The sequence below is a fragment of the Mus caroli genome, unplaced genomic scaffold (assembly GCF_978045245.1).
Source record: "Mus caroli unplaced genomic scaffold, Mus_caroli_1 scaffold_15, whole genome shotgun sequence".
Taxonomy (NCBI): domain Eukaryota; kingdom Metazoa; phylum Chordata; class Mammalia; order Rodentia; family Muridae; genus Mus; species Mus caroli.
The window spans coordinates 63866446-63891224 of NW_028227270.1; the positions used below are offsets into that span (position 1 = coordinate 63866446).

General features: G+C 48.1%; 2 protein-coding genes across 3 annotated transcripts in view; one reads left to right on the forward strand and one right to left on the reverse strand.

The window, feature by feature from the left end:
• Nucleotides 1-1366: 1366 nt before the first annotated feature.
• Il9 (interleukin 9) lies at nt 1367-4229 on the forward strand. The gene is made up of 5 exons (XM_021181124.3): nt 1367-1480; nt 1569-1604; nt 1688-1720; nt 2924-3055; nt 4110-4229. The coding sequence occupies exons 1-5, from the start codon at nt 1367-1369 to the stop codon at nt 4227-4229; spliced, it is 435 nt and encodes a 144-aa protein (XP_021036783.1).
• A 5174-nt stretch (nt 4230-9403) lies between these two features.
• The window catches only part of Slc25a48 (solute carrier family 25 member 48), a 38473-nt gene continuing 23097 nt past the window's right edge, over nt 9404-24779 (reverse strand). Inside the window, exons 5-8 of one of the 2 annotated variants that reach the window (XM_021180338.3) lie at nt 19865-20107; nt 18506-18639; nt 13090-13220; nt 9404-11604 (exon numbers count right to left, since the gene is read on the reverse strand). In XM_021180338.3, the coding sequence (XP_021035997.1) occupies nt 13098-13220; nt 18506-18639; nt 19865-20107 (500 nt within the window). In that variant the 3' untranslated portion in view covers nt 9404-11604; nt 13090-13097. Of the gene's footprint in view, nt 11605-11691; nt 12990-13089; nt 13221-18505; nt 18640-19864; nt 20108-24779 lie in introns of those variants that run through there. The other variant, XM_021180339.3, reaches the window with a different exon arrangement.

The following is a 24779-nucleotide window of genomic DNA, read 5'->3' on the forward strand; positions in this document are numbered from 1 at the left end:
CAAACTGGACAACCCAGGCTCAATTCCCAGACCCCACGTGAAAAGGCAGGATGCTGTGTTACTTGCCTGCTACCCCAGAGCTCTGCCAACAACAGAAGACATAAGAGAATTGTCCAGAAACTTGCAGGCCAGTTACTCTGGAGTATACAACATAGCCAAAACACCAGAGACAAGACAGAGGGAGAGAATGGACTACCCCAAAGTGTCTCTTTACCTCCATACACACATACCACTTGCCTGTCAGAATGTAGCTTGTTAGTACAGCATGCTTGCCTGGCGGAGTTCAATTTCTGCAGCCCCCAAAAACCTGCACTTGGGACTTTCAATTCAGAATCTACAGATTCCCAATTGTACGACTTTGGGGCAATTGTTTCTTTGTACCTCAGTTTCCCTATGTATAAAATCCTGAAGATAATTATAGTGTTTGCATCAGTACATCACAGAAGTGTGCTGTCTGGTCTTAGTGATGAACTAGAGGACCTGGTAGCTAAGATGTATCTAGTGACTCCAGGGGTAGAATGAAAATGGCAACTTAGTATCCACTGGCAACTTAGTATCCACCTCACTTGGTGTTAATTTACATAAAGTGCCTGGGGTGGGCTGATAGATGCTGTGAATGCTCTAGTGATAGGGGGTACCCTGTTTTAGTACTGAGTTGTTTTGTGGTTTTAACCTAATGTTGCCTAGTACACACGTATACATGGTCTGTAAAGATTCCAAGGATCCTCAAGGCCAACGCTAGCAAGCACAGTTCCAGCATCCACGTACTTACAGAAAACAACTCCTCATATACTCGCATAGAGCGACTTCTCAGAGGTGTATGTATGAGGTAGAACTTTTGTTCCTAGGCCTGACATACTGTGAGTATCTAGCAATCAAGTAAACTGAGGCTCCAATAGCCAGAGGAAAACCCCAATGAGTGAAAGGCAAGTCTTGCTTTCCCCTGATATCCCCAGCGTGACCCCTTCATTACCACCCCTGTAACTCACTGTCTATCAGCATTTCTCACTAATGTGGAGGGGAAAACACAGACCTGGGCTTTCATGGAAAGTGTTTTGAATCTCACAACCAGAATTCCTGCCTTTAATGGGGGTTGGGGCTAGATCTTTAACTTTTCCTTTAGTATTTCAGAACCCGACTGTTTGAAGAGCATCTTTTCTGAGGAATGGTATTTCCTGGCATAAGACAGCCTTTGTCAAGTGACTCAGACTGATTTTTTTTTCAATATCTCAATTGGCCTCAACTTACAGAGAAAAAAGTGGGCACTGGGTATCAGTTTGATGTCAGGGTTTTTCCCGGTTTGAAGAGCTTTAAATACAGCTAGTCTGGAAGATGCTGGTAGACTGAGTTCCAGACTCCCGTCAACATGTTGGTGACATACATCCTTGCCTCTGTTTTGCTCTTCGGTTCTGTGCTGGGCCAGAGATGCAGCACCATATGGGGCATCAGAGACACCAATTACCTTATTGAAAATCTGAAGGTAGATTTAGGGGTCTGGGGAGAGCCATCAGCTGGAGGATGGCAAAAGGGGCTCAACTCACTGGGGGTTATCTCTTTGCCTACTGTAGGATGATCCACCGTCAAAATGCAGCTGCAGCGGCAACGTGAGTGAATAATCTTTAGAACTTTCCAGACTTCTCTCAGTGTTCACAGCTAGAATGCTCATACCGAGATTTCTCTCTTGCAGGTGACCAGCTGCTTGTGTCTCTCCGTTCCAACTGTAAGTATAGTCAGAAAAAGGTCAGGGGACACTGTTTACGCTTTGAAGAGCAATCACGCAACTCATTTGACATTCTAAATTCCAAATTACTGTTTAAGTGGGACTGTTAAAGTATAGACCCCACCTTTAAAACTTATATTTATATATGCATCATACACACAACTATATGTTTAAGCTAGCATCATGCCCTTGAGAAATCTGGATATTTTTCAGAGTCTAAAACGTATTGACTCTCTTCTGAGATCAATGGGCATGTATAAAATGAAAAAAAGAAAAGAAGAATATTGCTTACTGGTTGATCTGTGGTAAGTCCAGATTTGTGAAACAAACAAAATAGTAACATCAGGCAGGGATCATCCAGATATCATTCATACACACACACGCACGCGCGCACACACACACACACACACACACACACACACACACCTCCTTTCTCTGGCATCTTCCTACTCTTTCCCCCTCCCAGTCTCCATCTCTCCCTCCTTCTGCATCTCCTTGCTGGTCTTTAGTGGCTCCCAAATGGTTCCAACTATCCTCTGGGAAGACAGTATCTAAGTTTGGTGCTGAATGGGACCCTAAGAGAGCAACTCCCATCCTGGCAGGGAGGGGAAGGCAGGAGGCTCTGGAGCTATTCTAACTCCTGGTTATGATGAGGGAGTGGTCACCCAGGCCTGTAGCCACTGCAGGGCTCACTCTTCAAGTTGGACCAGGGAAAAGCTGAGCTTAGAACCCTGTGGAAGTCAGAAGCCCCATTTACTGGAGTTCTATGGCTAGGGGAGGGTCCAATCTACCCACTCCCTTCTCGATGCAGGGTTGTAGCTTGCAGCAAACAGGAGCCCTATGCAAATGGCTTGTCCCATCAGCTGGCATGAGAAAATGCTTTTCCTTTCTCTGGACTTTCAAACTCTCAGCCACTGGACCTGCACAGGGCCACCAGGTGCGAGACAGATGCAGTACCACCTTTGCTAGGGCATCAGGTCTACATTTCCTGTGTGGAGTCTCCTCAGGAATGTCACTGGGAAATTGACCTCACCTCAAATTACTTAAGAGAGTTTCCTCGGGTGGCCAGGAAGAAGAGCATGAGTTTGGGCGACATTGGTTAAATTAAGTTGCTCTTTAAAATCCTCTTGGCGATTCTTCCTGAAAGCAGTCCTAGGCAGTTTTTATTATAAATCCTTTTTATAAGTCCTTGTTATTTACCAGGATGATTGTACCACACCGTGCTACCATGAGGGACTGTTACAGCTGACCAATGCCACACAGAAACCAAGACTCATGCCTGTTTTCCATCGGGTGAAAAAGATAGTTGGAATCCTAAAGAACAACACGTGTCCGGTGAGTTTTGTGTCCGTGTGTGACAAAAGTAGGACCTTTGGGTCAGAGCCTGTGGCAGAGGGCCTTGAGAGCAACAACTGTCTGCTCACATCCAAGCAAATGAGAGAGGATGGTAAAGTTAAAGCAGGTAGGCCCAGGCCGGAAGGGGGTCAGGCAAGAAATGTAACCAGGAACAAGATCACTGCAGTGGAACAGATCTGCTTCGGGGTCCGTGGTTCCCCTGATTAAATGGAGACCGTTGATAGTGAAAGAATTCACCTAATTGTAAGCAAAAGCCAGACTCTAGAGAATCAGACTGTAACTCATGCAGCACTAAATCATCCTAAAAATTCACTTTACTAACCGAGGATGTGGGAGCCTCTAAGTCAGGTTTGTGTGTGTGTGTGTGTGTGTGCGTTGGTTTGTTGAATGACTGAAAGGTTTTGTAAAAGAAAAGACGCCAAGGTCTAGGTAAGTACTTCCGCCTGCCCTACTGACTATCAGCATATACCCTGGTTCCTGAGGCAGTGGTCTGTCACCGTCCTTTCTCCCTGTGTGTCCTTTCATAAGAGAACACCAGCAGTCCCAAGTGCTGTGGTCGGCTAGCCTAGTCACATATCTCTGCCCCCAGTGGCACCTGCACTTGGCTATGTTACATGAGCCATTACGCTGAGCACCTGCCTTAGAGGCCAGCTTTAGCTCTGTTCGCCAGCTCCATAGGGAGGAATGCGATACCCGGGAAAGTTATTTTTCTGATGCTATTGTATTTTATAAGAGACAAAGCTGTGACTTAAACCCTGGTCTCTGTGAATCCAAAGTCTCACTCAGAACTACGTGTGTGTGTATGTGCACAGACTCCTGGAATCGTGACCCCAAATTAACACTTACATGGTCTTACCAAATGCTAGCTAGCCCAGGATCAACCTTCTTATTTCCCTCCCATCTCAAGCTTCTCTCCCCTGCCCATCAACTGGCCCCCAGGTTTGAGGGAAGCTGGTCCTGGGCTGCTAGGAGTGTATTGCTGCAAAGTGGGCTGCGGATGCTCACCCTGTTCTGCCCACTTCTCTCCCTGCAGTCCTTTTCCTGTGAAAAGCCATGCAACCAGACCATGGCAGGCAACACACTGTCATTTCTGAAGAGTCTCCTGGGGATGTTCCAGAAGACAGAGATGCGAGGACAGAAAAGCCGACCATGAAGACAGATGCTATTTATTCTATTTATTGAATTTACAAAACCTCCCCTCCTTAATTGTTACAGTGAAGAAATAAACTAAGCTATTCTAGACCAAAGCCCTTTTGTGTCCTTTTGCTTCACAGTTGCTTTTGGAACGATGGGGAGGGAGAAGTAAAAGGTATCTGAAATAAAGATCCACGGGGAGGGAGAGAGACAAGCTGTCTCCAGACCCTTCCTCCGTGCCTACTCCTTCCTGTTGCTCAGAGCAAATGAAGCTCCCGGTGTTGCATAGGTAGAATGGATCAAAGACTTGGTAATAAACAGAGTTATAAGCCAGAGCACAGAACCAGAGGCTTGAGCCTTGTCTGGTCTATAGGCAAGCAGTTACAAGGGGGCACAGCCTGAAAGGTGACAGCAGACAACAGCAGCAGAGGCTAAGAACAGCATGAGGGAGACACAGGGCACTACCAAGTTCTGAGACCCCCAAAGTAGAAAGGACCATTGTTTGGTGAGTCCAAAGGCTGAGAGAGTCCTTGGGAATCTGAGCATGGGAGCTGGAGAGATGGCTCAGTGGTTACAGCATTTGCTGTTCTTCCAGAGGACTCAAGTTCAGTTCCCAACACCTTTGGCAGGAGGCTCCCAACCATCTGTAACTCCAGCTCCAGGGGATCTGATGCCTCTGCCCACCAAGGGCACCTGCAGTCATGTGTACATGCCCACATGACTTTGCAAACAAACACACCTACATATAATTTTTAAAAAGTAATTTTTTTTAACCTAAGAGTGCAAAGGCCTGGCACCAGGTCTGGAGCTGGGTCCCAGAACAGGGTCTCTTCAGGTGAGAGCTTGAAGTAGGGAAGTGTGAGAGCAACGTGGCATATTTACCTGGAGCCTGCTCGGAGAGTGCCCACCATGGGCCAGCCAACAAAATCCATGAATCAGACTGAATGACTGGCAGAACTCGGATACAACCATTCCCCTCAGCCTAACACCCTACATATCCCACCGCAGTACCCACTCCTGGTCTCTGTCCCACGATGCTCGCAGCCTGCTAAGCATGCCTGCTTGCCTCTCCCGATCACACCCCGGCTCTCCAGGGACCAACTCCATTCACTCTTGGACTAGCACTGAAATGCCCTGCAGGAGGCGCCATGTGAATGTGGCCTGAACAGATGACTGGTCTCCAGGGTGCAAGGGCACAACTGGAACTGGGTCAAGAATATGCATGCCTGGTGGATAGATTGGGCCTAGATCATTCTGTGGGTGTCTCTGCAACACCTCCAGGCAGGTCAAGGGTCAGTTTATACTACCTGCCTATCCCGGATAGAAGACTTCAGGCCTTCTGTTTGGCCCCTTCAGCCCCGACTGATACGCTGGCAGACACAAGGTCAAGGATAGGATCTTTGGCAGAGAAAGTGGTCCTCTCCCCTTCTACCTGCTGATACAGAGGTGTGAGGGAGAAAAGAACCTGGGTTCTGTCTTCATGCATGAAGTTTCCAGAACTATTATTCAATGCCTCTATGCAGGGCATTGAATAAGGAGGGTGTCTGAGTCTGTGTTGTGCCTAACTCATGTCTGGTCTGTGGTTCCTGCCAAAATGAGCCAAATCCTTCCAAACTTAGCACTCAATGTGTGACAGACACGAGATGCTGAGGGAGTGCCACTCATTTACAATAATCATCAGATCAAACACTTCACATTCTGCACTGTTTCTGTTTGTACCAGGAGGCAGAACTCAGGACTGGCAGGAAGTAGACACTGGCATTTCTTTTTTATAAGCATGAGAGTCAAAGCTTTCCAGGTTGGAGACGTTCCCAAGAGCCTTCAGCTGGTGGAAACTGAAAAGCAGAGAGCCACTTCCAGCTGGTTCTGCTTGCCAACCCCTCTCTCTGCCCACCCCGTTCTGTCGCTCCCCTATCTGTGTGAGATTTCTACACTACTTCCTCTGACAGCCTGAGGGTCAGATGGGTTCACCGCAGCCCCAGGGCACACTCACTTATCCAGCAAGCAAAGGTCAGAAAGGGTTCAGATTTCACCCTCTTTAGTCCTTTCAAAAGTTAATGCACAATTCAAGTGCCAATCCTTACATAACACCCATAACAGGACCTGGGGCAAAATTCTGTAATTAAACGCATCAATATTCAAAGCCCAAGAATGTTCACACGGATAGGTCAAGGTTTACAGCCAAAAGAGTCACAACAATGTTGAGCTGGCTGAGCTGTTTGGGTTTCAGGGTGGCGCTAAGGGATTGAGGAGCTGAGTGTACAAGACAGCTTTACTCCAGCCTGGGGCTCACTTACGCTCCCTCTGGCTCTGGGTCATCTCCAGGAGGAACAGAGGTTTCTGCAGCACCCTGACTGGCTGGCTTCATGGCAACCCGGGTGGTTTCCCCTGCATCTGGGTCTTCTGAGTCAGACTACTCATTGTGGTTTGTGCTGACTGTACTCACTCAGGATTGCAGGGAGGGGCAGGCGGATGCTGGTGGTTGGGATGGTCTCAGAAGACAACACCAGCTACTGCAAGGGGGAGAGGCCGAGCAATAGAAACCGAGGCTTGCTGCCACATCAAAACCACCTGCCAGCTTGGTGCTTTCCCTTGGCTTGTCTGTAAAGTTGAGTAAAAAAAGATTCACTCCTGCAGACAAAGTCCGAGGATGGCACACCTGGAGTGAGGAGGACTCACCTGGAGTGAGGAGGACTCACCTGGAGTGAGGAGAGCTCATCTGGAGTAAGGAAGGAGCACACCTGGGGTGAGAAGGGCACACCTGGAGTGAGGAGGGCACACCTGGAGTGAGGAGAGCTCATCTGGAGTAAGGAAGGAGCACACCTGGGGTGAGAAGGGCACACCTGGGATGAGGAGGGCACACCTGGAGTGAGGAGGGCTCACCTGGGGTTCCTGAGGCTGTATCCCAGCCTCAGAATCCAAAGTCACCTCCAAACGGGAAAGGGAGCCATCTCGAGTTGAACATTTCACTTGGAATTCCGAAAATTTCCCCACAAGTGGCAAAATCACACCCCAGACCCACTCCTGGGTATTGGATAGAATGGGGCTTAGTGGGGTGGGGGTGGGGGGTGGGAGAAGTGAGGCCAGCTGGGGAAGGAGGAGGACAGTTAAATTTAGGTAGAACATAAAAACAAGTTGCATCTGTGTCCCACGCACCCAAGGACGCGGTTCGATGACTCCGCAACCATAATAAGCATGCAGGTGCAGGAAAGATGACGTGCTGTGGGACCATGAACACCGTTCTTAGGACTTGGGTTACCTAACCCAGGGGGGCCCCCTCCATGCTCAGGGAAACCAAGCCCAGTGAGCCCTCTCTATGCTCGGCCAGTGGCCAGAAGTCACACTTCTCTGGATGTACGGCTCCCTGGATGTCACAACCGAATCACATGCTTCTGGAATCTTCTTTGACAACAGCTTAGCACAAAGGATTCTGGGAGTTAGAACCCAGACCAATAACCCGTCCTGTGTCCTGAGCATTCGAAGACCCATTCAGTATTTGCAACTACCCCACTCCAAAGCATGCTTATGAAGACACCAGGGGCAGCTGTGGCTCTCGGGGTTTCACATGGACCAGGCCCAGGGTACACAGATACATCATCCACCCTTTGTCAACCTCTGGGCAGAAAGCTGAGCAGCCCTGAATCGCGGAGGAAGACTGGCTTTTGTTTTTGTTTTTGTTTTTGTTTTTTATAGATGAGGAAAAGAGAAGCCCACGCAGGCAGAACACGTGGAGATTATGCAGATAGGCATTGAGGCTGGAGCCCAAGGAAAGGACAGCACCCTGGGGCAAGGCAAACAGTGAGACAGGGAGGGAAGTGCCCAGGACCTATGCTCTACAGGTCACCAGCTAGCAGACAGCCTTGGGATTTAGTTGATGTCTGCTGCCATCAAGTGGCGATTCTATGGCATATCAGCCAAACAGGCTTTTGAGGGACAGTGTTTGTCCCACAAGACCAAAATCTAACTTCACATGATTCTAAGATACCGCCTTCCTCTCCACTCCTGTTTTCTCGTGTGCACATGGGATCTCACAAGGACTGTACAGCAAGCGATGTCTCAGACGACAAGAAGGGCTTCCAGCTGCCCCCTATGCATTCACTACAGAGGAGTAAACTCTCTGCCTATCTAGGAGCACACAGTGGGAGATCCTGGCTGGCCTCTGAACACACCACTCTTCCAACCCAACTGTGCAGCCAAGACATGCAACCAGGGCACGCCTACTTGACACATCCTGGAATGGGATAGAGGAGGCACTCTGGGTCCATCTCGGCATCCTGTAACACACTAGGAGCATCTCCTTGCCAGCACCCTCAGTACCTGCCTGTGGTGCTGTGGTGGGAATGAAGCCAGTCTCTTCCTGTTAAAGGGTCTAGTAAACTAGAATGAAAACTCTGCTGGGGCTCCTCCACTCTTACCCCTGGAGACAGTGCCTACAACACAGCAGGTGCTCAACACACGTGTGATGACTAAGTGACCAGGGGCCCCATAGCCTTGGGTTCAGAGCTGCCCAGGGGAGGGGGCTTTGAACTCCAGGAGCTGTGGAGGATGGATGTGGAGAGAGCACTGTGAGGAAACGCCTGTGATCTACACAGGGGAGAGTGGCTATGTCAGCCTCGGGGTGGGGGGGCAGCTGTGATTTGGTGCTCGGTCTAGATCACATAGAGGTGGTGGATCCCCCTACTACCTCTTCCTTGGAGCAAACCAAGGGAAATCTTTTTTTAAAAAGATTTATTTCTTTTATGTATGTGAGTACACTGTCACTATCTTCAGACACACCAGAAGAGGGCGTCAGATTTCACCTCAGATGGTTGTGAGCCACCAGGTGGTTGCTGGGAATCGAACTCAGGACCTCTGGAAGAACAGATGGTGCTCTTAACCACTGAGCCATCTCTCCAGCCCCCAAGGAAGATCTTAAAGGCTTGTTTTTTACATGGCTGTGAGGACAGTTCCTCACTGGAGTATAAGATCACCCTGGAGCACATTTCTGCTTGGCTGGTGGTGCCTGCCCAGGTGACAGTGTTGGACGGGACTCTGAAGCCACATTCCAGCCGTGGGTGTGCTGAGAGAGGTTTGCGGGGTGCAGTAGGTGTGGCTGCTGCAAGTACACACGTGAACACATGCCACACAATAGCAATGCTACCTCCTAGGCGGTTCCCATAGGAGGTAAGACAGATGCACAACGTCACACTGGAAAGCAGACTGTGCCTTTTATTATGATTCCCACATAAAAGTCATGTCCACAGAACACCCACCCCTGCAAGCTCTGGCTGTCACCTGCCACGCACAACACCATCACATGACACTGCTCAGGCTTGGGAGAGAATCTTTGGATATTCTTATCCTATATGTTCTTTTCTAGACACCGAGCCCTCCCTCTCAATCTTGAGGACCGGGAAGAAAATGACACACACTGGTTTCTCTCTGGGATGGCAACATCTCCACAGATCTAAACTGGATAGAGAGGAAGGTGACCAAGGTCTCTCAGAAGCCAGGGTGAGAGCTCTGCATGTCACACAGAAACAACCCAAGGGGCTTACGGTGGTTTTATTTGGGAACTCAAGTCTATGCTGGGTTTTCATCATCTGTGGGCACAGAATGTTTTGCCTGTTTTCTCAGGTTCTAATCCAGAGCTGAAAGAGATGGTGGCTGCCTGGTTCATGGTCTGCTGCTTCCTTCCATCATTAGACTGGGGAGAGAAACAGAGTCTGCAATCATGAAGGGAGGGAGTCCAAGCTCAGGATGATGGCTGTGGCCCACCTGGCACTGAGCAGAGATGGCTGGGTCTTCTACTCTCCAGTAATTTGCTCTTGCTGGTTCTACAGGTATTGTCAGCATCTGCTGTGGGATGAGGCCTGCTCAGATTACAGTAGCCCTGAGAGGAGAGGGGCCACATAATGAGTTCTCTTTTTTCAGCCAGCAGGATCTAGGCTCGGACAACCCACACGGAGATGGCTCTCATGCCACAGAGATGCGGTAGTGATCACCACGTGCTGCAGTCAGTCAGGAAGGCTGTGTGGGAGTGTTTGTAAATGTTCAAACAAGGGGTCACAGGAAGAACGCATCTCCTTTCTTTGTTTATGAAGCTCCTTGTAAACAGAAAGCAAGCTCCCAGGTTTGGAGGATACACATCAGGGCAGAGTATAGCACAGCTCCGTTCTAGGAAGGGATCGGCTACCAGGATCCTGAAAGGGCATGGACTGATAACACAGGACTCATGAGGAAACCTAAGGACGGCTTATGAGTGACTGGGACCCTCTTCCTCAAGCCATCCCCATGACAACGAACTACCCCATACAGGGCTGACCACTGAGCTTCACAGCTCTGCTATGAGTAGCATGGAAGGAGACAGAACTAGGGATGGACGGGAAGGAAGGTGCCATCTCCCCGAGACTCTAGGGAGCCGAGTCCTCTATCCCAGGTATGTATTTGGAAACCATTTTTATTGACCCTATGCCTGGGACTTTGGAGACCGTCCCCATCCCACCATTTCTTAGGGTCTGCAATGAGTGTTCCAAGGTCATCTGAGATACACTGTCTCCTCCATTTTGGGGACTAGGTGAGGAGGGCGGTGTTGCTGTTCACTTCTTCAAAGAGTTCACATTTGTGCTGCAGACTGTGGCCTGCTCCAAACCTTTGTAAGTTAAAGCTCACGCTTGCTGGCAGGCCTGGTGTACATGGCTTCTGGTTAGAACACGATGTTAAACGCCTTGTTCAAGACTATGCTGCTAGCTGGGCAGTGGTGGCGCACGCCTTTAATCCCAGCATTTGGGAGGCAGAGGCAGGCAGATTTCTGAGTTCGAATCCAGCCTGGTCTACAGGGTGAGTTCCAGGACAGCCAGGGCTACAGAGAAAAACCATGTGGGGGTGGGGGTGGGGGTGGGGGTGGGGGTGGGGGGAAGACTATGCTGCTGGTTCACTCTGTCCCACTTGAGACCTCCAACCTTACTGCTGCTGCTTAGAGGGTTTTATTTTGTTTTGGTTTTGTTTTTGTGTTTTTTTCCCTAAGGAGACGGGTTTCCCAACCCTTTACAAGGGAGAAGACATTCAGAAAGGAAAGCTTCCAGCTGGCTCGGATACCGTGCTCTCAAATGCCACGAGTTGGCTCTCTAGAAACTTCCTCCAGCCGCCTTAAAGAGCCAGTCCTCAGGGTGGCCAAGAGTGGCCTAGTGTGACAACTAGGACAAGTACCCAGTCACTCCGGGGAGCTGAGGTCTTGCTTCTAAAGCCATTTTGTAGCTGAAGATTTAAACCACGTGACTCGGACATGGTTCCAGGCCATTAGGCAGGAAGGCAGCTGCGCTGTGCAAAGTCGGCTCTGGGTTTCAGGCTACGATTGGACCTTATGGTGATCACAGGAATTCTTGCTTTGCTCTTTCTGTAGTTTCTATATTATCCTACAATGCAAAAACACATTGATTTTGTTGCAGGATTTAAAACATTTATTTTTCCCTGTTGGAGATCTAGTGGGGGTGGGGGTGGCGTGGGGTGGCGTGGGCGTGGGGTGGGCGGGGGATGTCTGTACACAGCATTAGGAATGAAACTGTGGTTCTGCTCTGCCCTGCCTTGACCTGGACTCCATCCAAACACAAGGACGCTTCACCAAGAGCTTTAATCTTGTGAAATGTGCAACTACCCTCTTTTTATTTTATATAAAGGGGGCAAAGAGCCGGCGAAGCTGTGAGTGTTGCAATTCTAGTGAAAGGCTGCAAAGGTTTATTTAAGGCCAGCTTCTAGGTTCTCTGTGGTCAGCCTGGCTGCAGGCCCTCTCTGCTTGCATCTAGGACCCAGCATGCTGCACTGTCTGTCTGTGCTTCCCAGCAGCCCCTGCAGTGTGGGATTGGAGGATCTAAGTCAGGGCTTCTAGGCTTCCCTGATGGTGGCCATCCTCCTTGGATGAACTGGTGGCCACAGAGGCAGAGTAACAGGCTTCTCGCTGATGTGAAAATCCAGTGACCGAGTCCCTCCATCTTTGGAGCTTGGCAAGTGACGCGTTAGAGCCCAGGAAGGAGCAGCAATAGCAGGGAGGAACCGTGCTGAGTCACCATCATGAAAAGGGTGGAGAGAGGACACCTGTTGTTCAGGGCCATCCACTGGGAAGAACGGAGGGCAACCAGGGCAGCTAGGGGGTGGTCCTTAGTAGGCAGACCACATCTCAGCAAAAGAATCAAGCTGCCTTCCTGGAGGAGGAGTCCTCCAAGCAGCCCCGGAGGACAAATAACTGGTGAAACCAAGACCAAGAGGGAGTTGGCTCAAGGCACCATGGGAATACAGACGGGGGGGGGGGGTGGCGGTTAGGGGTGGGGAGAGGTACAGGCAGAAGGGGGGTGTTCAGGATGGGGGGGAGCCTGACTGAAGGATGAGGTGGCAATATGGACTGACTTCCGGGAACTGCTGAGAGCATTTGAGCAAGCAGTCAGCTGTGCAGAGCTATACTGATCCTTCCTTGTGAGAAAGGAAAAGAGGAGACTCCGGTTGTAAGTGGCCGTCCTTCAGAGCTTTGCAAAGGAGTAAAGTAGGCTTAGTCGGAAGAGGGGAGATGGCCTTGTGTGGGCTTGGGTGGCCACTGGGGATAGTGTCCACAGATCAGAGATCACTATGTTTTAAGAAAGAGGCTATAGGCACTTCTCTCCAAGGGCTGCGGAAGCTGCGAGGGGGGACCAGAGCAGGTGACATGGCTGTGAACTGTGCCCAACTTAGTCACTGGAGTCCCACACACCACTGCCAGCCACAGCTACTTCAGAATTGCAACGTGATGGTGAGAAGGCAGGCCTCTCCGCTCCTAGACTTACCAGGGGGGACAGAGGGGCACTTCAGAAACAGTTTCACCAGGAAGAATGGAGGCCCAGCTCCAACCCTGGCCAGGAAGAAAGCACACTGACCTGATACCTCATTCGCTTCTCACGGTGTGCTCTCCCCGGAGCGCCTTCAGTGAGAGCTCATACCCAAGGAACATGGCCGCACTCATGGGGAAGCCGCGCACAGCATTCACAGTGATGCCCCTGAAAAACACCTTTGTGGGGGAGAGGGGGGTTATGCCAGGGTTAACCCTCCAAGTGCCAACCCACGCTCTTGGCAACACTGCCTCTGAGGGTGAGGGGGGGTGACTGCAAGGTAGCCCAGTCCTGGACTGACTGGAGCCCAAAAGATCTGAATGTGGAAAGACCCTAGCATGTTTCCAACTCACAACACCTGTGATGGCGCCGGGCCTCATGGGCTCTGATGCGCATGCGCTGAAGACTTCCGAAAACTGAGGTCCAATCAAGTCTATACTGTTATGCCTATGTTCGTTCTCTCTGTCTCCCTGTCTCTCACTGTCTCTTTCTCTCTCCCTCCCTCCCTCTCTCTCTCTCTTCCCTCCTCCCTCCTCCCTCCTCCACGGGGCTGGAATCTGATTTTTAAAAAAGCACCCAGCCATGTACAATGATAGATGGTGCTTTCTGAAACATCCCTAAAGCGGTGGTAGAGGATAGGACAGATCAAGGACAATGCCTAAGATCACAGGCATGGATAAGGTGACACCATGGGGAGGTGACAGCCTCTCTAATTATAGTATGTAGAGACAATCTCTTGCACTGTGTGGAAGCATCACCTGTCAATAAAATGCTACTGGCCTATTAGCATAGGCAGGAAATAGGGAGGTGGGAGTTCTGGTACAAGAGAAGATTCTGGGAGATGGTCAGGGCAGGAGATTTTCCCCAAACTCTGAGGAGGAGACAGATACCTGAAACTGACAAGGACATACCAAGTCATATGACACATTTAGAATAGAATAAATTGGATTATTGAGATATGAGCTAGTCGGGGAACAGAGCCAGTGATATTGGGCTAAGCATTTATTCATATATAAGAAGTCTTAGAGTCATTACTTTGGGGGACAATGTGGATAAGTGGAAAAGCACGAGGTTACAAGTGTATTTAACTACAATAGTGGCAACATTGGGCCGCTAAAGGGTGTTCCAGGGAACAACCCAGACAATGCTTCTTAAAGCCTTCCTAGTACTCATTGAACCAGTGGGCACCCAGTGACTGCTCATCACCTGTGGGAGCTGAGGTGGCATGGTCTTAATAGAGAAGCTGCTAGCCTCTGCTGTGTCTGTGTCACAAGACACGGGTATCATGACTGGTCACTTGTGTTTTGTCTTCTATCCCTAGGTAATGCTTCCCATGAGCTCCTGGCACCCCACATCTTTCTGCTTTGTGCTAGGTAGCTACAGAGAAATGTGGGCAATCTAGAACCTCTTAGATAAGCCCAATCTGGAGCAATGGCAATGACGGGATCAGAGAGGGGTCTAGGGAGCTGCCCCTTAAGGCCTACTCTGGAAACTGCACACTCAAAAGGTAAACCCTACCCAAAGCAAGATCAGAGAGCTATCAGGAAACGAACTTCTCTTACACTGAATCACTTCAAAGCATAAGACACAGAGTGGCTCATTTTCAGAAAGAGGCAAACGTCCGTGCACGTGCCCACTAGCAGCCACAGGATGCAGCTCAGCCTAGGAGAGGGGTTGATGGGCCACATCCTGGTGCCCTACACATCCATGTGGGATGTGGGCAGTGTTGGCACTCCTTTCTCATGCCTGACTGTCTTGGAATTCTTCAGGATCATTCAGAGTGACTTGAATCCAGCTCCAAGGGGAAATTTCCATGCTGGTGCCCAGACTCCCTGGAACCTTGGCTTGAGTCTGCTCCAAGGCAGTACCAGGTGCGCCTGGCCTTAGAGCACAGTTTGCTTCACAAAACAACATTCAAGACACTGGGGCCAAGGCATTCCTCATGAAACCTCCATGGTTACCTGCTACCGGCATGCGCCTACACTCCTCAGCCTGTGAAGGATGGCCCTCTTGTCCCAGTCTTGCATGCTCTCAGACTGCCTGTCCCATCTACCTCTCTAAGCCACCTCTGGTCTCTGCTTTGGATGCCCCCTAGACCTGCTTGCAGCCTCTGTCTATCCAAGCATGGCCACGCCAGAGTGGACAGCAGCACCTTCTTGATCACAGGATGCCCTCATTGTTCCTCATGGTCCAGGACTCGGTAGACCATGACAGGGTAAGGAGCACGGTCTGTGGGTATGGTTCCCCTGGTCTCAGCACTGATGGGGCCTCAGTCCTGAGTAGACCTTCTATAACTGCTTATTAAGCGAGCCCCTGAAGGATGAGCGAGTGCATGGACAACAAGGATAAGCAAGTGCATGGGTGAGCCAAGAGGACCCAGTGCTGAGGGATTCCTCGCAGTAGTAGTTGTGAATGTTCAAGTAGTGTTAGGACCTCAGACCCCTAAGGGGCAGGACCACCAGGCCACTGACCCTGGCCCCTCACAGCGCCTGATTACCACAAACTCTTCTCCCAGCCCTGTTCCAGGCTCGTCAAACCACCAAGAACCCGTGGCTCAGCCTCCTCAGTTCAGGGCTAAAGTCTCCTTTCAGGAGACGGCTCACACGGCCCAAGACAACCCTCTAAGCGCGCGGAGAACAGGACCAAAGCATCAGGTATTGCTTTGGTTGTAGGTTAGGGGTGGGTTCCTAAACTCTGGGCTTCTGGGTTTCTCCCTTGAGATATGAAGACCAGATGAACCTGCCGCACGAGTCCTCTCTGCGTCCATAACTAATAACCCTGAGGTTTAACAGTCCTAAAGCTCAGCTCAGTAAACAGCTTAATTTCTAGTCACCCGTCTACTTCAGGAGCTCCGTCAGCATACATAGCCCACAGCTGCATCCTTCCAGGCAGGGATTTCTACCCAGAAGGCCTTGAAACCACAGACAGGTCCTCCACCTGCTTGGGGCTCAGGGCTGAATTTGCTTCTCACATTGCCAGCATATGTAGGTGAGAGCCCCTGGCACAGCAGTTCTCAACCTTCCCAGTGCTGTGACCCTTTACTACAGTTCCTCATGTTGTAGTGACCCCCCCATCGTAAAATTATTTTTGTTGCTACTTCATAACTGTAATTTTGCTACTGTCATGAATAGCAATGTAAATTTCGGATATACAAGATATTTGATTAAGTGATCCCTGCTCAAGGGTCAGTGAACCCAAAGGGGTCATGACGTACAAGTTGAGAACTACTGCCTAATCTAGACTATTGGCCACTCCAGGGGGGTACAGTCTGGGGAGTTTTTAGAAGAATTAGACAACCTGCCCTGTCCACAGACTATAAAACTAAATACGGATAGCAGAGGGCTCTAGTGCACACACACACACACACACACACACACACACACACACACACACAAGCAAAATGAAGACAGCTCTAGTAGACAGGAAACACTCATGTAACACAGAGTAAGCAACAATATAAAGCACAGGAAACCACAGGAAAGACAAGGTCACAAGTTCAACTGGCCCTCACTTCCATGCACAAAACTGCAATGTCCAGTGTTTGCAGACCACCGGGGCAGCACCACAGAAGATATACAGTGCTATTGCACACAGAGGGGATAAAGACAGTCTCCATAATGATAGCATTGGAAAAGAATAAACGACACAGAGGAACAGATGAAGAACGAGCTAGGAAAGGAATCTATCCTGTCCAGCACAGCAAATCAGCAAAACCCCATTACTAAGAGGGAAACAGAAAAGGACAGACAATAATCCAACCAATCAGAAAAAACGACAAGATGGCAGGAGTCAATAAGCTCCTCTCAATATTAGCCTAAAATGTAAATGTCATCAACTCATGAATACAGAGATTCGGACATCTGACTGGGCGGAAAGATCAGCCCAGCTGCCTGTTGTCTGCAAGAAACACACCCCACACCCAGAGTCTAAAGGCAGAGGACAAATGCTAGCTGGCCTAGACTGGAAGGTAAAAGTCAGCTGGTGTGGCTATTCTGCTATCTGATAAGATAGACAGACATCAAACCGAAACCAGAAGAGATAAGAAGGTCACTGCTTAGGAAGGAAGGGGACAGTCCATAAAGAAGACCTAGCAATTGTGCCAAATGGCACTCAATTTTGAGAATAAACACTAGAGGAAATTACAGGTCATACAGTTCCTGATATAATAATAGTGGGTACTTCATTAAGTATCCCACGTTCATCTAAAGATGGACCACCAACCTAAAAGTAAAAAAAACAAAACAAAACAAAACAAAAACCAAAAGCTCTCCACCTTCCATTACAAGATAGATTAAATGGATTTAACAGACATCAATGAGATATTCCACCCACTGGATACGGAATATACGCTTTTCTAAAGAGCCGGACGAGCCTTCTCTAAAATAGGCCACATTCTAGGACACAAATTAAATCTTGGCAAATATAAAAGCATAAACACAGTCTCTGTTTCTTATCAAATCATAGTGGAATAAAACGAAAATTCAACAGCAAGATAAAGCACAGGAGCAGTGAAGATGCATGGAGATCAAACAGTACGCTCACCAACGATTCGTAAATGTTCACTGAAGAAACCAGGGGGAAATGTAAAAATCCCTCGAATCAGACGAAAGGGAAAACCATCCATAGCTAGGGATGCTGACTTACAGGAAACCGAGCAGTTAGAGATAAATACCCTAACAGTGCACTTCAAAGTTTAGAAAAAATTAACAAGAATTAGCCAAACCCCCAAGTAGTGAGCGGTAAAATAAATAAATACATAAATAAATTGTAAAGGTCCGGTCAAAAATTCGTGAAATGGAAATTAAAAAAAAATCATCAGTCAAGGAGTTGGTTCTCTGAAACAATAAGCAAGATTGACAAATCCCTGGCTACACACACACACACACACACACACACACACACACAGAGACAGAGACAGAGAGAGACAGAGACACACACACACACACACACACACACACACACAGAGAGAACGTTTTTCTGAAATCTACAATGAGACAAGGGTGTCCACTCTCTCCTCTTCTGTTCAATACAGTGTTTGAAGTCTTCACTGGAGTATCAGGACAAGAGAGGAAATAAAAAGAATATAAATAGAAAAAATAAAAGTCAAGTCGTCCCTATTTGCAGATTAGCATAATCTTATCCTTAAAAACCTAAGTATTCCACCCCAAAACTTGATCCATATTTTCAGCAAAATATCAGGGTAAAAAATCAACATACAAAATCCAGTAACAATTCTATATACTAACAAATAAACTTGCTGACAAAGAAATCAGGAGGTGGGGTAGGGGAGAGGTCCCATCTACAATTGCTTCATAAAACATGAACTATTGAGGACTAAACTTAACCAAGAACAGGCTGGTAACCTCCAGCACCTGCTCTCCCAGTATCCTCCTCTAGCCTCACCAGCAGCAGCCTCACCCTCTGCCAGGCTGCTGCTGACCCAGGGCAGCTGCGTGCAGCTTACCTTAAAGCCTTCTTGCCGGTAACTCTGGGAGATGCAGTCCATGACTCCTCTGTATTTATTTAAATAGACCCCGTCTGCTTGGATTCGACTTTTCACGACATCCATCGGAGTTGCTGTCCCCCAGGAAATTGCCCCTGGGAAGTCAGAGAAACCACTCATGTCAGAGCTTTCTGTCTGTCTTGGCTCTTCAAGGCCTGGCTTCCTGAAGATGCTGTCCTCCAATGCCCCCTCCCCCATCCCATCCTCATAAGTGGCGGGGGAAGCGGGCTGGCCCAGAACATGACTTCTGATCCTCTCTCTCCACCCACTCGTGGTCCTAGTGGAAGCCTCCCACGCCTCCTCTGTAAACTGGGCAGCAGAGTTGTGTTGATGAGGCCGGCAGGAGACCGGAGCAAGAGACCGGACCATATCGGAGCTCCCCACACAGAAACATTATCAGTGGAATAGCGACTGCTTCTGTAGTCTCCCAAACAGGCAGAGAGCCCAGCGTGAGACCTTTGACCAAAAGCTTGCAGTTATGGCTAGGTTTGAGTCTGGGGAAACTGAACAAAGCCTGTCTGTCACAAAGACTGATCACTGAGAAGGGCCAGCCTGGGAAAATGGAAAATGTGTAAAATCATCTTTAAACCTGTGGCATAAAACTGAGAGAACACACAGAGGGGTCGTCCTTGCAGGATCAGCTTGAAAATTCCAGTCTGAGCATTTGTGTGACTTTAAAGGGTTAGGGAATTGGGAAAAAGGAGGAGGAAGAAGAAAAGGGAGAGGAAGAGGAGGAGGAGAAGGAGAAAGAGGGAAAAAAGGAGAAGGAGGAGGCCTGAGAGGCAGTAGGGAGCCACATCAAAGAAGGCATGTGGCAAACCACTTAGTGCATGCTGACTTCCCTCTGAATGAACTGGGGTTGTGGCCCAGGTGACAAAATGAGCAAGTGTGGCTAGCCTTGGATCTCTGTGACTGCTGGGCCCCTGGGTATCTCAGGGCAATGCGGAGATTGGATCCCCCTGACCCCTGTACCTAACAAGCCTGACATTTAGCAAAAGTGAACAGAGATAATAGCTTCCCCCATAGCAGCTCAGCAATGCCTGCCACAGAGAACATGCTAGAATGCACCCATTGCCTCACAGTCCAGTGAACTCACACAGAGACTCTCATAGCCCTGGAGAGAAGGACCTGGGAGGTCAAAGGGCCATTTTCTCTACTAGGTGTGGCACAGAGTCAGTGAAAGGAAGGCTCCTGCATATTTGGCTGGATGAGGCCCATCTCCTCAGGACTAGGAAAGTGGTGCTAAGCTCCTCTATACTCTACCATTACTGTGGCAGGCCCAGGACCCAGGGACGGGACTTCCGAGACTGGGGTCCTTACCTGCAATGCCCCCTGCCAGCCATGCTGCATAGGGGCTGGGCCCTGTGCAGGCCTCAGGTGTGATCCACTCACTCAGGAACACATAGGGAATAAAGTAGAAGCAATATCCCGGGATGTCTCTCAGCAGCATGGCGCTGGCTCCCCGGTACAGCCCTGTCAGGCCCTCCATCTGCACAATAGTTGCAATGCAGTGCACTGGTCCCTGGTATGCTGCCACCGCCCTGGACTTCAATCCATGGCTAGCTGAAAAGACAGGAGGGAGATGATGCCAAATGACCAGGCAGGTGAGAGACTGGCCAGCTGCTGGCACCACAGCCAGTCCCCTGACAGACAGTTCCCACTCACGTGGCTCGTTCATTTTTACCAAGCTATCTGTCACCCTTGGCAACTTATACCAGAATTCTGAGTCTCCAGGAAGAAGCCCTGGCAACCAGATTGGAAACAATATAAGCCAAGTTGCCCTGGGATTCACAGAGCCTTCTGTTCAACCATCACTATGCATTTCTAAGCAGCTGTGGTTGAAGAAAGAAGACAGTCAAGTCAAGCTCTCTCTTGATGGGGAATTAATAGTCAAATTATTTGAAACCAGGCTGTCCTGGATGCAAACCTTCCTCCACCACTTAACAAATGTCGGCGTTTTCTGCTCTTGTTTTCTAGTTCTTAAAAGACAGATCAAGAGTCATGGATACAAGTCAGGTAACATGCCAAGTCCTTGACATGGTGCCTGGAACAGTGTGGGGTTCAACAAGTTAGCAGCCGATAGTCATTGATAGGGTCCACTGGCTGACTAGAGGACAGACGTGTTCTGACTCATGCCAGCCCTGGCCTGAGCTATGCCCTAAAACAGCTGCAAGGCAGCATCAATAACCCTCAACATCAAGGGCCCTGGATTCTGTTTCCTTTTGTAACAGGCCCCAGACCTTAGCACAACTGACTCCATGATGGAAGTGCCATTCAGGCTGTAAAACTCAGCATGCAGAGAGAACCACCTGCCAAAATGAAAACAAAGACCTAATTCACTAGAGTCCATAGCTTTGGGAAGTCCTTAAATGTAGGAACCTTGATGTTTGACATCTACAGTTCTACTTCTGTTCTTGTTAGCTAAAGTGTGTTAACCCAAGATCTGGGTTTTGTGCTTAAAATCTCACCCTGAAAAGAGCTCAGGCTACAGTAGAATACCAAACACCAAGTGTAGTCACCAGAGGCTAATAAAGACTTTCTATTGGCTTAAACCTATACCCAAGCACTCTTCTCTGGTGGATACCCCATAACACTTGGAGGCTTGGGGGTCTATGCTGGCTGGTTGTGGTCTGTTCTCTCTTAGCTTGTCTAAGGTTATACAAAACAGTAGAGCAGTAGTCGCTCTGCCAGCCGGTCCTCCCAGAGGCTACCTACCATCCTCCCTTAGACTCTTCTCTGCTATGGCTCATAGTCAGAAAGGCCTCCAAGGACAGACACACTGGCACTCAGTGGTCCTTCTGAAGGGTCTTCCCAGCATTCTGTAGTCAGGATGAATCAGGAGATCCAGCCATGACCACAGCACTGTCTGAGCCACTGGATTCAACCCCTGATCCGGGCATCTGATTGGCTCTTATTGCATGCTTTGGACAGGAAGTGGTCTGCCATCCTGGGAGCTCTTTCCCAAGTCCTCAACATTCCATCTTCCCCCCACCCCCATGAGCATTCAGCCTCAAGGGCTGTGTGGTTGGGATTGGAGTAAAGGACACAGGTTTTATCTCATCCTTAAAAGTCCACAGGAGCGAGGGAGAGGCTGCACTGGCCTAAGAAACCCATCTGAGAAAACTCCATGAATGCATTTCCCCGTGGGGGTTGGGGATGGGGAGGGAGGTGGACAGGGTGGGTAAACACCACCTTGTGGTGCTTTGAGAAAAAGTAGACATTGTGGCCCTTGAGAGGCCCCAAGAGGTCATTCTTTCCCAAAACTGTGATGACATCAGCAGCGTTATCCTGGGAAATTTGCCTAAGACCAAATAGGTGTTGCTGTCTGGCTATGAGAACACTGGCTGATTGAGCATGCTCCTCTCTAGGCAAGGCTGGCCTGACCCAGGAGTCAAGGCTCCTCTGAATCAGCTTCTACAGGGTGGCTCTCCGGAGTTACTGATTGAAAGGCTGTGTCCAGATAATGATCTGCTAGTTTGGCGGTGCTGATGCTGTAAGAACTGCTGCCAACCTGACAACTAGCCCTGTGTGTCAGTAAACCCTTCTTCCAGCTTCCCCTTTCCTCCCTTGAGTTAGCAATAAGAAAATCCTCTCACATTCCCCTAAGTGTTATAACATAAGCAATCTAGCGGTGATTGGTGTATAGTATTCATTTGTGGCTATTAAAGCAATATACTAGCCAGTAAAATATATAATATATAGGCTATAATAGAAGTTATAATAGGAACAAAAACAATCACCAGATGCTGACACAGCTCTGCACCAACCCAAACTCGAACTGTTAACACTTGTCAACTTGGCAGTACTGTAACAAAATACCTGAGGTAATTAACTTTTAAAAAGGTTTACTTTGTATCATAGTTTGGGGGTGTGGTGAGGCCTTTCAATGGTTTATCAGCCTCATTGCTTGGAACCTGTAGCAAGGTGTCATGGTTACATAAGACAACTTCATGCAAGTGTGTAACATCCTTTGAGCATATCAGCCCCTTACCCTGCTGCCCACCCATCTCTTACTTCTCTATTTCCATTTTCCTTACTCAGTCTTACTTCTTGCATGCCATATATACATATATTGTTTTATGCACCTATATAAAATATGAGAGCCACAACTGAGAGAAAACATTGAATCTTTTTTTTTCTTCTAAAACTGACTTACTTACTAGATTATATCCAGATTTATTGGTTGTCCTGTAAATGACATAACGTCACTCTTTGTGGCTCAAACAATTCTACTGTGCACCCAACCACACTTCCTTTGTATACCCTGTAGTCGCCATCTGGGATGACCCTATAGCTCATCCACTGTGGCCCTGTTGCAATAAGCACTGGTGTTCAGGTGGTCCTGTTGTGTGTTGACTTGGTGCTCTTGGCAAACACCCAGGAGTGGTTCAGCTGGCTCAGTTTTGGTTTTTGAGGAACCTCCATAGTGATTTACACAGTAGTTAGACTAATTTATATTTCTATCAAAAGTTCCCCAGTACCCTACATCTTCCCTAGCCCTTCTCTTTCTTTTCTTTTCTTTTCTTTTCTTTTCTTTCTTTCTTTCGTTGTGGTGGTGGTGGTGGTGGTGGTGGTTTGGTTTGATTGGTTCATTCTTTGGAACAGAGTTTCTCTGTGTAGCCCTGGCTGTCCTGAAACTCACTCTGTAGACCAGGCTGGCCTTGAACTCAGAAATTCGCCTGCTTCTGCTTCCCAAGTGCTGGGACTAAAGGTGTGCACCACCACTGCCTGGCTGATTTATTGTTATTTAGTTATTTGAGATCTTTCTATAACCCAGGTATTAACCCTCTGTTAGATATCTAGACATCAAGAATTCACTTCCTTCCTGCAGGCCGTCCCTACACTCGGCTGTTTCCTTGTTATATAGAAGGAAATTTTATGAAACCTCACTCGTCGATTGTTAGCATTATTCCCTGAGCGACCAGGGTCCCATTCAGAAAGTCTTTGATAGGCCAATGAGTTGATTCAGTGGGTAAAGATGCTTGCTGCCTAGACTGATGGCCCCAGTTGCATCTCCTAAGACCAACAAATGGAGAACTCCCGTAACTCTTCACACATGCAGTATGGCACCTGTCTCCTCCAACTCTCAATATAATTTAAAATCAGAAAGTCCTTGCCATGCTGATGTCTTAAAGTGTTCTGATTTTTTTCCTCTAATGCTTCCAGGGGTTCAGATTCTACATTAAAGATCCATTTGGAGTTGACTTTTGTACAGGGTGAGGGAGAGAAGAGTACAGTTTCAGTCTCCTTAATCTAGCTATCCAGTTTTACCCACACCATTAGTTGAAGAGGCTGTATTTTTGTCTAATATTTATTTTTGACATCTTTGTCAAAAATCTATTACCCATAGTTGTGAGAGTCTATAGATGGGTCCTCTGTGCTGGTCTGTTCTGTTCTTCTGTTTTGTTCTGGTCTATTCTATGGGCTACATGGTTGGTTGTTTTTTGTTTTGTTGTTGTTCTTAAAACTCGGTAGAGCAACTTGAAATCAAGTTTGGTGATATCTCCAGGTCTTTTTTTTTTGGGGGGGGGGGTTAGTTTTGGTTTTCCTCCCTTAGAATTATTTGACTTTCTGGAGACTTGTGCCTCCATGGGTATCTTAAGATTGGGTTCCCCCCCCCCAATTTTTGTAAAGAATGACACTGGAATTTTTTATAGGTTTGCCTTTATATATGATTTAGTGTTTCTCTACCTTTCAATGTTTTCTTTGCTCTCTTGGTTTAGTATTATAACTGAAATGTGAAGTCAGTGGGTTCTTTCCTGGTCTTGTCTGTTTACTATTCTAAATGCCTCCTGGTTCTATGGTCATCTGTTTCTCTAGATTTGGGGAATTTTGCTCTATGGTTTTGTGGAACACATTTTGTGTATATATATATATATATATCTTTAAATTGAAGTTCTATCACCCATGACTTACAATTTTTTCATAACTTATACATTTGATCTTTTAATGGTGTCTAATAGATTTCATGTGTTCTGTTCATATTTTATTGCTTTATCTTTGTCAATGTCCACAGCATTTAACATCTGTTTTCCACCTCTGACAATCTGACTTCTATTTGGTTCATTCTGTTAGTGGGGCTTTGTAAAGAAGGGGTTTTTTTGTTTGGTTGTTTTGGTTTTTGACTTACTAAAACCTCCATTTATTAAATTCAAATTTAGCATTGAGTTCTTATGTCAAATCCTGTTTGACTCTCTTCATTTATTTAGATTCTATTTCAGTTCATTTGATAGTT